Here is a 14,537-nt window from a genome sequence, read left to right as displayed (position 1 = left end):
GGAACTTTATTTTCTCACAGTTTTAGAGACTAGACATCCAAGATCAAGGTGCCAGCCTGGTTAGTTTCTGCTGAGAAACTAACTCTCTTCTTGGCTGATGGATGGCAGTCTTCTTTCTGTGTCCTCACATGGCAGGGGAGCAGGAGAGGGAGAGAGGGAGAGAGAAAAAGAGAGAGAGCAAGCTCTCTGGTGTCTCTTCTTATGAGGGCACTACTCTCGTTATGCAGATGCCACCCTCATGACCTCATCTAAACCTAGTTATCTTCCAAAGGCCCTGTCTCCAAATACCATCACATTGAGGGGCAGGAATTTAACATTAATTTTAGGGGGACACAATTCAGTCCGTGGAAACTCACTTCCCAGGTCAAAGACCCAACAGTGACTAATAAGTCTCCTCTGTCCCAATCCAAATTCTCTAGAGAGAGAAGTAGATTGGCCTAGCCTTGGTCAGGTCCTCACTCTAGTCCAGTTAGCTGTGACCATAGCAGAGACTGCTACATCCTTAAGTTGTAGTGTGGTTTAAAGAATTCTCTTGCTCTGAAAAAATAATTTACCATTCAACGTATCTCTAAATGATTTCCAGTTTGGCTTGTGTTAACAACATTATTTTTCTATGATTCAGTCATATTGCATACAGCTGGTGTGCATTCATTATCGTAAATGTATGATATTTCAATACGTGACTATACCCTATCTTGTTTTACTTATCTTCAACTTTGCTGATTCTTTCTTCAGATGTGTCCAGTCTACTGATGAGTTCATTGAAGGAATTTTCATCTCAGATATATCTAGCATTTCCATTTGACTTTTCTTTCTTTTTTTTTTTTGTGAGGAAGATCAGCCCTGAGCTAACATCTGTGCCAATCCTCCTCTTTTTGCTGAGGAAGACCGGCTCTGAGCTAACATCTATCGCCAATCCTTCTCCTTTTATTCCCCCCAAAGCCCTAGTAGACAGTTGTATGTCATAGTTGCATATCCTTCTAGTTGCTGTATGTGGGACGTGGCCTCAGCATGGCCGGAGAAGCGGTGCGTCGGTGTGCGCCCGGGATCCGAACCCAAGCCGCCAGTAGCGGAGCGCACGCACCTAACCGCTAAGCCACGGGGCCGGCCCTCCATTTGACTTTTCTTATTGTTACCATCTTTTTGCTAAAATTCCCCATCTCTTCATACATATTATCCTTGTTTTCCACCAGATCCAGATTCATAGTTATTTTAAAGTACTTGTCTGTTAGTTCCAAAACTTGGGTCATATCTGCATCTGGTTCTGTTGATTCCATTTGGTATCATTTTCTTTTCTCCTGAAGAACTTTCTTCTTTTTTTTTCTGAAGAACTTGCTTAAACATTCTTGTAGTACAGGTCTGCTGGTGACACATTTTCTCAGCTTCTGTTTGTTGAAAAATGTTTTTAATGTTATTGAAGAATACTTTCGCTGGGTATAGAATTCTAGTTTGACAGTTTTTTCCTTCAGCACTTTAAAGAGTATTGCAAGTGAATTTTGGATTGCTTAGTTTCTGTTAAGAAGTCTGCTCTCCTTATCTTTGTTGCTCTGTGGGTAGTTTATCTTTTTACTCTAGCAGCTTTTATGATTTTCTCTTTATCACTGGTTTTCAGCAGTGATATTTTGCTTACGATATGCCTGGGTGTATTTTATTTTGTACGTGGGTGTATATTTATCCTTCTTGGTAATCACTGAATTCTCTGGAATTTATTTTTTAAAATTTTATTTATTTTATTTTTATATTATTTTTATTTTATTTTATTGTTATCCTCAAAACTGGAGCATTTTCTGCCATTAGCTCTTCAAATATATTTTCTTCTCCTCCCCCTTCTAGGATTCAAAAATACATATGCTAAACTCTTATTGTCCCATTGGTCACTGAAACTGTGTTTACAATTTTTTTCAGTGTTTTTTCCCTCTGTGTATCACTTTGAATAGATTTTATTGATTACTTCATGTTCACTCATATTTTCTTGTGAACAGTCTAATTTGCTATTTATTCCACCAGTGAAATGTTTGCTTAAGATACTGTATTTTTGTTTTAAAACTTCAATTTGGTTCATTTGTTCTTTAATCTTTCATTTTCCTCCTCACTATCTTCATGTTTTCCTTTAAATACTTGAATGTGGTTAATATAGATATTTTAACATCCTCGTCTGCTAGTTCCATTATCTCTGCCATTCTAAGTCTGTATTAATGATTGATTTTTCTTTGAGTTTTATAGGTTACATTCTCCTGCTTCTTGGCATGTTTAGTAATTTTTGACTGGATGCTGAACATTGTAACCATTACTTTGTGGAGTGCTGGATTTTGTTGTGTTCCTTTAAGATCATTGTTCTCTATCCTATAGGTAATTAAGTTATTTACAGATCAGTTTGATCCCTTCAAGGCCTGTTGTAAGCTTTGCTAGGGTGGATAGAGTGTACCTTTTACTCCATCAGTATTTTAGCCTTCTTGTTAAGGTGTGACCCTTATGAGGTCTCCACTGAATCCTTAGATTATCACCAAGGCATATCCACTGTGCCTGGCCAGAACTCAAATATCTCCTAGCCCTGTGTGAGACCTAGAAATTGTTCAGCTCTCAACTTTTTGTTCCTTTTACCTACCTTGTGAAGCTTCATCCTGTACATGTGCAGCCTAGTACTCAGTGAAGTCTCAAGAGGACTCTTGTGAAGATTCCTGGAGCTCTTTCTCTACATACTTTCTTCCACCTCACAACTAGGTACTTTGCCCCACAACTTACAGCCACCTCAGCCTCCCAGGACTGTGATCTCTGTCTCCTAAACTCAGTGAGACCACTGAGCTCTGTTTGAGTTTTTCCTCCCTCCACCTGTGGTCGGGAAATATCCTCTAGTCAGAAGCAAGGACATTCATAGCACTCACCTTATTTGCTTTTCTTTTTTAAAGGGTCACTGTCCTAAGTTGCCTATGTCCAGTCCCTAAAAATAGTTGCTTTGTGTATTTTATTCAGTTTTCCGGTTGTTTGATGTGGGCAGGCAAGTCTGATTCTTGTTATGTCATCATGGCCAGAAGTAGAATTCCAGTCCACAGCCCCTTTTAAAAATCTGCTCTATCTGTGACTAAGTGTCTCTTGCTAGTTCTAATTTTGTTAATTTTTGTCTTCTCTTTTTTTCCTTAATCAATTTCACTAAAGGTTATCCATTTTATTAATCTTTTCAAAGAACCAATTTTATCCTAGTTTATCATTTCAAATGTATCAATATTTATTTAGATTTATCTACATGTAAACAAAAATTTTCCCCTTATTTTTTCTTCCATTTCACATCTTTTAATAGGGGCCATTTTCCTCTATATAACTATAGTTACATATTATGTATATTTATATATAAGTAATGTAGAAATTCCTGTAGTGGTAAACTCAATATTTGTTTATCTTAAAATATATTTTGCCCTCATTTTTGGAAGATATTTTTGCTGTTTACACAATTTTAAATGGATAGTTATAGTCTAATCAGAATTCATTTGTCTTCTGGCTTTCATCATTCCCTTCAAGAAGTCTGTTGTCAATCTGTTATTTCTTTGTAGGCTATGTCTTTTCTCTTTTGACTACTTTTTAGATCTCTTTGTCTTTAGTGATTTTAATTTCATACAATGTGTCTAGGTCTGGATTTCTTTTTATTCATCCTACTTGATATATATTTCCTTTATCTATGAATTTATGTCTTTCTGTAAAAAATTTCTCAGCTGTTATTTTTTCAAATTTTGTTTCTCCTCCATGTCTTCTATTCTCTCTTAGGATTCCTGTTATTAATACATTAGACCATCTCATCCTATTATCCATATATCTTAACCTCTCTTTTGTATTATCCATTTCCTAATATTTCAGAGCTGTAGTCTGAGTAATTTAAAATATCTACCTTCCACTTCACTAATTCTTTCTTTAGTTACAACTAATTTTCTGGTTTACCTATCCAATGAATTTTTGAAAATTTAACAGTTAATATTTTAAAGTACTATTTGGTTCTTTTGAAATTTACTTGGTCATTTTGATAGTCTCTTGTTGGCTCATTTTTGTGATATGTATCTTTTATTGCTTTATATATTTCATCTCATTTTATATTTGTTATCTGGGAATTACAATATCTGAAGTACTTACTATTTATATCTGCTACTTGTTGTTTCTGCTGACTCTGCCTCAGAGTGGCTTGTTTCCTTGTATATTTGGTAATCTTCGATTATGACCTTATTGTGATATGTGGAATCTGAGGGGTCTAAATTGGGAATGCTTTTATCTAAATAGAATTTTTGTTTGCTTCTCTTGGTAGCCAGGGATGCTACTAACCTGGGATCATTTTAGCCCTGTGTAGTGGCCTGACTTAATGAAGAGACTTAGGTTTAGCTTCTACATCTTATATATTGTCTGACTTCTCTACTAGAATGTCACTGTCATGAGGACAGCAACCCTTATCTAACCTGTTTGCCATACCTTCCTCATTGCTTATTACACGGTGGGTACTATAAAGGTATTTGCTGAAAAATTGTTGAGTAGCTCAGTCTGTACTTTTTTAAATTTGAAGTTATGCAGAAAGCAGAATTACTCCTACGCTACTCAAGAGACGTTTAGGTTCAGCATGAGAAGTGATGATGAGTCAGCCGTTGAAAAGTGGTGGGAGGAAAAATCTATATTCGGTCCTTTAAAACATCAATAAAGAAGAGAAAACACTATGATGTACACTAACTCTCCTTCTATTAGAAGTTGAAAGGGTTTTTTTGCAAGAGTCAAATTGTAACATCTTTTTTCAAACACAGACTGAAATATGTTTCTTAACTTTGGTCTATATAAACTCCTCTTTATAATTTCAATCAATAGACTGGACTTTATTTTCTGACTCTAAAAAGTGGCACTTAACATTTCTCTTAAGATCCTCGCACTTTACAGTTTGCTTTTACAATTATTTCTAAAGTATTCTCAGTTATTTTAGATGAGAAATTTGTTAGGCTACAAAAAAAATTTGTCAAGCTATTAATAGGCCCTTGGTTGCTGTGTGGTTGAAAGAATTAGTTTTGGATTTCTAAGATTATAGGAAGAGATTCTGGGATGATGTGATTGACCCTAACAGGCATTTCAGAGTATCGTAATTCCAAAATATAAGCAAATCATATATATTTTTAAATCTGAACTGATACTTAACCTGAAGAAGACTAAAGCTAAATTCATAGGGAAACCTTTCTTCAGCCAAAGATGATCTTTGGTAATAAACTTACCATTTTCCAACCTGCCAGTCAATCAGGGACTAAATACTAGCTGTGTACCTAACAGTATTGTGTAACGTGTTTTATTTCAGACTTTATTATATGTAGGAGTGTATTTTATAAGCATCTGTGTAGTCTATTATAAGCATCTTAAGGACAAGAGTAAGCTCTGTTCATTATTAGGCTTTTGCATTGTACCTATAGGTCTGGTGTGAGGTTATAAGGACCAGAACTATTGTCGCAGTTAGAGAAAAGAACTGGATATTAACTACAAAGATAAAAGTAGAAAGGTACACAATTCCGGGACGTCTCTATCTTACTAGAATGTTGTCTGGTATGATATATACTCTGTAGTACACTTCCAGAACAAATTCTATTCAACAAGACTTCAAGGTCTCTGATTTCAAGGAACTTACGATCAGTTGGGGAGACAGAAAAGATGTATAACAAAATCATTAAGTAGCAATACAAAGTAGTGTATTAAGTAAAAATAGGTGGTTCTGAAAATAGAGGCTACAAAGTTGAGAGAAGGAAGAGATCAATGTGGGTTGAGGTAGCCAGAGAACATTTCATGAGGCAGCAGTATGTAGGTTAATTTGGGTGAGGAGGAGGGCATTTGGGAAGAGCAATGAGAACGAGCAAGGAGGACGAGGAAGACTGGATATTACGACATGATTGAGAATCAGAGGGGAAAGTATTCTGTCTACAACAGAGCGTTTGCTTAGGGAAGTAGCTAGAGATGATGCTGGAGAGGTAGGAAAGCAGAGATGGTGGAAGACCTTAAAATCTCTGTAGACCTTAAGCTCCACATTGACATGGACAATGTCTATCTTGTTCGCCATTATAACTCTAGTACCTACCATAGAGACTGGTACGTAGCACATGTTCAATAAAATTCTGTTGAATGGATTACTTGCATGGATGAAGACACTTTGACATGTTGAGGCTTTATCTGAAGATCAGTGGGGATTCACTGGAGGTTTTGGAGTATGAAGATGTCGTGTTATAAATAGTGTTTTGGGAAAACTATTCTCAAGGCGATAGGCAGAACAAACTGGAAGAGGTGGAGGCTGCATGTAGGGAGAGCAGCTGGGCTATTCATGTAATCATCCTTTGGGTGAGAAGGGTTAATAGAGGACTGAGAACAACGGGAAAGAAGAGTTGTTTTGAGATTGAAGCAGCTGGGTTGTGATTTATTGGCAAGTTTTCTGCCTAGAAGACAGTGAAAGGGATGTTGTCAAAATGGATAAATAATGTTAATTTTCGTAGTTGGTGGTTAAATTTGAGAATTTCTACTCTCATTACTTATCTTTTTTCCAGTATTGTCTTCCCCATATGATCATTTGATTGGGCTCTCTTCAATGATACTCAATTATCCACTAATTTTTTTTCTAGAGCTGTTATATTTACCTATTCTTTGATTATTTCTTAATTGTCCTATCATACAATTCCCATCATATCGGAAGTGCCTACGTAGAAAATAACTAGAACATCTATTGTGAGAGTGTACAGAGGAAAAGATGACAGAAAAGGCAATGCATGTGAATTCTCAAAACTTGGAATTCTTCCACCAGTCTTAGAAGTTTAAGATAATGTGCCTGTTCTCAAAGCTTAGAATCCCACTTCTTCAGTTTAGAACTTTTGGATCTGGTGGCTTTTGTTTTGTCGCTTACTAGCATCAAGCTCTAGTTGATAAACCTCCAGGGCAGTAGGAGATTGTTCTTGTATTTTCTTGTTTTTACCCTGATGTATAGAAAAAGTGGATTTGTTTAGAGTGTTCGTTCTCCCTGCTCTCCAGCCCAGCCCAGCCCAGCCTGACACTTCAGAGTTGATAGAATGAATCAAATATGTCTACAGACGTTCTTTCAGTGTCTGTTGACTCAAGACACGCTGCTGGGCAGTGGTCCCTGCTCTCTAGGGCTTACATCAAGTGTAGCTGGAAGAAAAGCCCCACCCATCCCACCCAGCTGACTTGGAAGAGGCTCCTTGGTCGCTAATTTTGCTTTGACTCGCGTGCGGACGGCCCAAGGCCTTCTTGCCGCTGACAGCCTAGCCCCCTCAGGGACCGGTGGTCTTCCCCTCCGGTCAAGGGCATCACCTAGGGGAAGGAGCAGAAGACCTCGCTCTTGCTTTCTTTCTCTGGCACCAAAGCAGGAGGCTGGAAAGCCACTAATAACGGCAACAATATTATCATTAGTTATTATTTTTAATCAAAAATCGGGTCGGGGGAGGGGAAGACGCAGACCCTTACTGCACGCCCCACCTCGCTCGGGGACAAAAGCCCCGCCTGGCGCCGCGGCAGAGCGCGCGGCGCGTCCCCAGCGGCCGCTGGACCCGGGGGGCCCGGCCGGGCGGGTGGGGGAGGCGGGCCCCGCCCAGCGCGGGCCGCCGGCTGTCAGCGTGGCCGCGCCCGGCGGCCGTCCCGGTGGCCGCTGCGTCCCCGCCCGCCGGTCGCGCTGCAGCGAGCGGGCGGCCAGGTGTCCTGCGGGAGGCGTCCGGGCGCTGCGAGCCGCCTCCCCACGGCCGGCCGGCGGCGGGCGCGTGTGCGCCGCTGTGCGTTTCGGGGATATTTTCCTCCCCACGCCCTGCCGGGCTTCTCCTCTGCTCTCTCCGCTTCGGCTCCTGCTGCCTGAACCATGTCCGCAAGGGGTGAGTGGGGACCAGGTGGGCACCGTCCACGGACCCCGCGCCAGGCCCGGCGGGGCAGGGCGCGGACCTGGCCGGGCAGGGCAGGTGCGGGAGGGCGAGGGGCTGCGAGAGCCGCGCTGGCCCCCACCTGGCCTGAAACTTTGGCATCGGATCCCTGGGCTCTGAGCAGTTGGCGGGTGGAAGGAAGCCCTCGCCCGTGACCTTGATCCCCGGATGTGGGCGAAGCTTGAGGGTCAAGGTCGGTGCCGGGCTCACCTGTACAAGCTGCACGTTTGGGCTGGGAGGGCTTGGGGGATGGGCTCGCCGCTGCCTGTCCTGCTGGGGAGCGGCCTGAAGGGCTGGCCAGGAGGGAGGAAGAGGTATTTTTTTTTTTTTCCTCCTTTCTTGTTACCGTTTTGCAGCTCAATTATGGAAGAAATCCAGGGCTTGATGCAGTAAGATTTAAAGCTGCAGTGCTTACACCCCACTGAAAAAAGTAAATTCCCTACCTGTACTTCTCTTTGCATCAATCTCCCCCCCCCCCCCCCATTTTCTTTCTGGAGTAAAACAATTACTGCAGGTGAAACTGGGCAAAAGAAAAAAAATCAGAATTGCTTTTCAGGCAAGAGTGAAGGGAATGTGTTTCTTGCCATCTGGAGCCAGTGGTGATGCTGGGGAGAGTGGGTTAGTCATAGCTCAGTGGCTGCTACTATGAGTGAAATATTAAAGAGATCAAGTCATTGTGCAGCTTGCCAGCAGTTAAAACGAAGTGACTTGGTTGCTTTGCCATAAGCGTTTAAGGAAAATATTGATTATTTTTAGAAAGTGTTTTTGCAAAGCAGTAAGTTCCACCCCTTTGATACCCTGAAACTTGTAAGAGGAATTGCAGAGTTATTTTTTTTAAACTGAAGGGTTCACCATGCCTTTTTGGGGGGCGGAGGGGGAAAGTTTAGGAATTTAATAGCATGTGTTGGATAATTAAGTGCTGCTTTTCACGGTTCATTTCGGGGCATGTAACGAATAGAGTAATTTCCACCCAGAATGTTTAAATTCCTTTTTAAGAAAACTTGTCTTTGTTGATCTGGCAATATGGTTGGTTGGTTCTGTACCTGGAAATGGGGTGGTAAGGGCTGGGTGGAATGACAGAATTTATGTCTGTAGATACTGGGCTACAGAAGTGACATGGGGCCCTGGGATACTCCCTGCCTAATGATACCTAATGATTTGTGCATATTAGAGAAAGAAAAAAGTGGCTGGAACAGATATGATTATAGGGGACTGGGTGTGTGCATGGGATCTTCCGAGTGACTTGAGCTATACAATCTCTGAGCTATGTTCTAAATCCTAGGCTTTCGGTCCTAACCTCTCTCCTAAGTACCACAGGGAACATCTCTCAGATGGGGAATATCTCTCAGAGGTTGTAAAACTCTTTGTGGTCAGAGTCCACTTCTGATCCGGCTTTACACAACCCAAACCCCTTAGTAGATACCTCGCACACTCTAGGAGCCAAGTAACTACTGGGAATTTGGTATGTCCTCAGAAGCATCAAGTTCAATAGGTAATCCCCCCAATTTCCCCTGGTCTCTGGTGCCTTCTATTGCAGGGTCTCATGTATTTATCTGACAATATGAAATGAAGGTGGCCCAGTGATTCAGAGGGCTACAGCCCTGAACTGGGGCTTAATTCTCAAATATTTCTTTTCGAACCTGGTTTCAAGCAGGATGATTTGGAGTCAGACATAGACATTTCACTCAGTTGTCTTGTTTGCCCTTCAAACTCCATGTTGATAATCTTGCATGTAACAGTTTCAAGTCTGACTAATATTGCAGGGGAAATAAACATGATAATGAATATCGGTAATTGCATACTCATTATGTGTCAGGCACTTCTCATGTATTATATCATTTTATCCTCACAATAACCAAATCAAGTAGATACTGTTATTACCTCCCCATGTCACAGATGAAGGAACTGAAATTTTGAGAGATTATGTAACTTGCCTGAGCTCAAACAGTGGGTAAGTGGCAGATCCTGATTTCCACCTGTGTCTGTCTGACTTCTGATCACATCTGCTTTGTTTTACTGCCTCTCGATGATCAGTCCTTTGAATATTATAGTAAACAGCCCAATCATTGGTTTACTAAAGAAGAGAGAGAAAATGCCCTATACTTGAGATTTAAAGGAAATGGCCTTAGTGAGTAACTTGCAATTCCCAATATGTTTAGAAATCTCTTGATGGGCGTTTGGTAAGGACAGAGTGAAGGAAGCAAGGCTGCTGAGGCCTGATGATGTTAATTTGATATTCCCATCCTCTTTGCTTCTACTCCAGTTTTGAGGATCAGAACTTCTTAGGTATTACCAATGACTGAGGATTTTTCTTATGTTTTTATGAAGTGCTTTTATTTTTATCGATTTGTAAAAAAACAATTCTAAGTGATTAGTAGAGGGCCTAGTAGAGTAGCTACTGAATTGAGCTTGTGTGGAAAAATGTTTGATATTTATTTTTTATAGAAGATGTTGTCAAAACTGTGAGCTTTACTATGGTTCTCATATTCAGTATTTGCTCTCATCTATACTCCTGAAAGGAGAGATAATGTATTAATGTGTCTATTTAAATACCTAACTTATAAATAGGAAAGTCTTTAGACACTTGGAAAGATGAATATCATTGATTTTAAAAATTATCTCTACTATTTCTAATATCTAGGCTTGTAGGTTATGGTATGGGTAGAAATACTTTTTAAAAATTGAAAACACTGGAAGAAATTGAATCCCATAAGAAAAGTGATTTTATTTAAAAATTTTAGAGAGAAAAATATTCTTTAATTCATCTGCTCTTTAAGATATAAACAGAGTACTAAAATTCAATCTAACAGTAAAAAACATTCTTTAATTCCATGATAGGGCAACTGAAGACATTCCTATCTTGCAGTGTTTTATAATATTCTCATCAAAGACTTTTAACTTGGTGTTGTATTTTTACTACTAGAGACCAAAATGGAGCCATCTTATCTTGATTTTTGAATTACCAACTAGAGGAAATTATAACACTTAGAATAGAGTTTCCAAACCTAGGGAGAATCCTCCTAGGTAGCCTTTTAAAAATGTGTATTCCCAGGCCTTAATCCAGATTTAGTGGCTCGTAAACTCTGAAGACAGAGCCCAAAAATTCATATATGTGAAAAGCTCCCCAGCTAGTCCTAAGGACCATTAGATTAGAGCAGAATCGTAACAATCATCTGGAGTGTTTATTAACATACTGATACTAGGGCTCTGTTTCAGATCTACTGAATCCGAATATTCAGGAAGAGGCCTGGGAATCTGAATGTTTAATAAGCCCCAGTTGATTCTTATGTACAGGCAGACTTGGGAGCCGTTGAATTAGAGCTTGTTTCTTCTAATTCAGGGTTCTATATCATCCAGCAGGTTTTGAAAAAAGCTGTGTTTGAGTTATAAAAGTAATATATTAAGATTCACTATCAATATATTTTATTATGTTTATAATAAAAATATGTTGTATTAACATGTTAATGGATATATTAAATATTTAAATTATAAAGTAATATATTAAAAATTTGAACAGAAGTATATGAAGTTAAAAATGAAAATTCCCTATTTTTACTCCCTTCCTACCAAATCCTCAGAATTAAGTATGGTAAACAGTGCATCCTGTATATCCTTCCAGGCAGTTTCTATCTGCTTAGTTTTTGGTTCAATTCAATAAATATTAAATACCTATACCATACAGGACACATGGCAGATAACAGGCACTGTACACAGAAGAGATCACTCATGAGCCTACTAGCTTTTCAGATGCTGAGTCTTGAGAAAAAGGTCCAGGTGTGTGGATAGAGTCCACTGCACTGGCAGAGAAATACCTCCAAGTGTGTGTGCTCTAGAAATGTTAGATCAGTCTTGCTATCTTTGTTTTCAGAGCTTCCATAAAACTGGAAGCAACCTGAATGTTCATCTGTTGGGGAATGAGTCACTGAATTATGGTATATCCATACTATGGACTATTATGCAGCTATAGAAAAAGTGAGTTAGATCCATTTGTGTTGATCTGAAGGGATGGCCGTGATACATTGTTAAGTGTAAAGAGCAAGTTTTAGAATAAAGTGTATGTAATATATGATCCCAGTTTTGTAAACTGAGAAAAATCTCTATGTATGCATATGTGTGTGTGCCATGGGCATAGAGAAGATCATACAGCAGTACACACCAAGCATTTAACAGTGGTTACCTTGAAGGCAAGGGTGGGGAGAGAACATAGTTGGCTTTTCTTTGAGTGCATCTTTGTGTTGCTTGCTAGCAAGTAGATATAGCTTTAATAGATTGAGAAAAAATCCAATAAAGAAAAAATGTCCACTTCATCCCCACTCATTCATTTCATTTATTCGAGTCAGGACATAGATTTTCATTCATTCATTCAGCAAACATTTATTAAATACCTGTTATATGCCAGCAATCAGTGACTAGGACCCAGTACATACCCTCAAGGAGCTCGCAGTTTTGTCAGGGAGACAAATATGTAAATATTTATAAAATTATATGCTGAGTGCACAGAGAAAGAGAGAGATAATATGGGATAGAGAGAGTATTTTGGTGATACAAAAGAGTGGCACCAAATACAGCCTTCAGGGGGTGAAGGTTGGGGTGGAGAGGGTAAGGCCCATTAGATCAGGTGAAACTTCTTGAAGAAAGCAGAGGTATTTCCTTGGAGAATGAGTTAGATTTAGCCAGATGAAAAAGGATGGGATGGAGGGAAGGGCTTTCCAGGGAGAGGGGCATGAAAAAGGAACAGTAGGGGGGCCGGCCCCGTGCGTAGTGGTTAAGTGCGCACATTCCGCTGCTGGAGGCCTGGGCATGTCAGGCCATGCTGTGGCAGCGTCCCATATAAAGTGGAGGAAGATGGGCACAGATGTTAGCCCAGGGCCAGTCTTCCTCAGCAAAAAGAGGAGGATTGGCATGGATGTTAGCTCAGGGCTGATCTTCCTCACCAAAAAAAAAAAAAAAAAAAAAGGAACAGTAGGATGTATGTGAGTCCTGGGAAGCGTGTTGGTGCAGGGTGACAAGTTTGCAAGGGAGAGGAGAGCCAGATCTCAGATGAGTCAGGAGGTGCAGAGGGCATTTTATGGAAAGGCTGAAGATGTAGGCATTTCCGTTTACTAGGAACTATGGTTCCAGAGAGCACAGTGGAAGGTTGTCAGTGGTGGGAGATGTGCAGCAGGAGGGAAGAAGCAAGGGCAGAAAGGGATGAGAGGGGAGCAGGGATGGAGGTTCTCCATCTTTTTCATCATTGAGACCACAGGAATGAGGGAGATGGTTGCACATGATTGGTCTCAAATGTCCTAACTTTGAAATGAGGAGTTTTGGTTGCAGTCCAAGCTGAGTCCCTGACAGTTTTGGCTGAAGGCAGAAGGTGGTGAGGGCTGCCATCAGCTAAGAGAGCAGCAGCAAAGCCCTCTGCTGGACAGTGGCACTTGCATAGGATTGGGGGTCAGGGTAGAATGTGGTGCAGAGGGACCATAGGAATCAGAGCTACACTGATTTTTGCTGACTTCCTGAGCTTACCATAGTTGATGCTTACATCTACAAACGTGTATCTGCTAGTTGATAAAGGGGAGACTTCTGTTCTGTTTCTTCTCTCTCTTACCTCTTCCTGTATCTCTATGCCTGTTATACCACTAGCTGCATTGCTCTACCTTTATCAGTGATGTTGTAAAGATTAATACACTGAGTTCTGATTTGGTGTTGTATGGGGGGCCTTTTTTCTGCCCTACATTAGCTATCGTTTTTCTTCTTTTTCAGTTATAGAACTCTCAAGCAATTTATCAAACTGAAGACAGGAGAAGATATATTTTAAAGTCAACTTTAGCCATTATTAGTTTTGATATTACAAAAAAAATCAAAACAGCAACACACTACACTTCCTGAAAGTCCTTTTTTGCATTTAAAATTTATTTATTTATTTATTTATTTTTTCCCCCAAAGCCCCAGTAGATAGTTGTACGTCACAGTTGCACAGTCTTCTAGTTGCTGTATGTGGGACGCGGCCTCAGCATGGCCGGAGAAGCGGTGCGTCGGTGCGCGCCCGGGATCCGAACCTGGGCCGCCAGCAGTGGAGCGCGCGCACTTAACCGCTAAGCCACGGGGCCGGCCCCTTTTTTGCATTTAAAATAAACGGGTTCCGAGTCAATAAATAGGTTTTTGTTTAAATGAGAGAAATAGTTTTGGACATTAGTATCTCACATGTGGGAGAATCATGTTTCAGAAGATTTTTGGAAGGTTGAATTGTTCCCACATTGTATCTGTGAACAGAATTGCATTTTTCTTTTTTTCATTTTGGGACCTCATGTAGAGAAGGGTGAGTTAACCAGACTTCTCAGGTTATGGCTCACTATCAGCACCAGGGCATCAGGCCCATCTCTTGTCTAATTTATTTATTGTTTTGTTTTTATCTCTATCTCCCAAGCCCATTCCATTTTCCCCAGAGGCAGCTATTCTAATACATTTGATATGTGTCCTTGAATTAATAGTAAAACCAATTTTAGACATGTTTTTGTATTTAAAGCTATAAGTACCAAGTTATTTTGTGTGTGTGTGTGTGTTTCAAGGATTAATCAAATTCTTTTTTGGATAACTGCTTTTATGAACATGTGCATATTTCTGACCTTATTTGGAAGTTTACATCAC

At 40.2% G+C, this 14,537-nt stretch overlaps 1 protein-coding gene across 1 annotated transcript in view; it reads left to right on the top strand.

Annotated features, from left to right (window-relative positions):
• The first annotated feature begins 7,759 nt into the window (after positions 1–7,759).
• Positions 7,760–14,537, top strand: part of ABLIM1 (actin binding LIM protein 1) — a 289,715-nt gene continuing 282,937 nt past the window's right edge. The window contains exon 1 of the mRNA XM_058544067.1: positions 7,760–7,862. Within this exon, the coding sequence (XP_058400050.1) occupies positions 7,850–7,862 (13 nt within the window). The 5' untranslated portion in view covers positions 7,760–7,849. The remainder of the gene's footprint in view (positions 7,863–14,537) is intronic.

The sequence above is a fragment of the Diceros bicornis genome, chromosome 6 (assembly GCF_020826845.1).
Source record: "Diceros bicornis minor isolate mBicDic1 chromosome 6, mDicBic1.mat.cur, whole genome shotgun sequence".
In the NCBI taxonomy this organism is placed as follows: Eukaryota; Metazoa; Chordata; class Mammalia; order Perissodactyla; family Rhinocerotidae; genus Diceros; species Diceros bicornis.
Note: the sequence above shows the minus strand (reverse complement) of the source record. Positions and strands in the feature narration are given on the sequence as shown.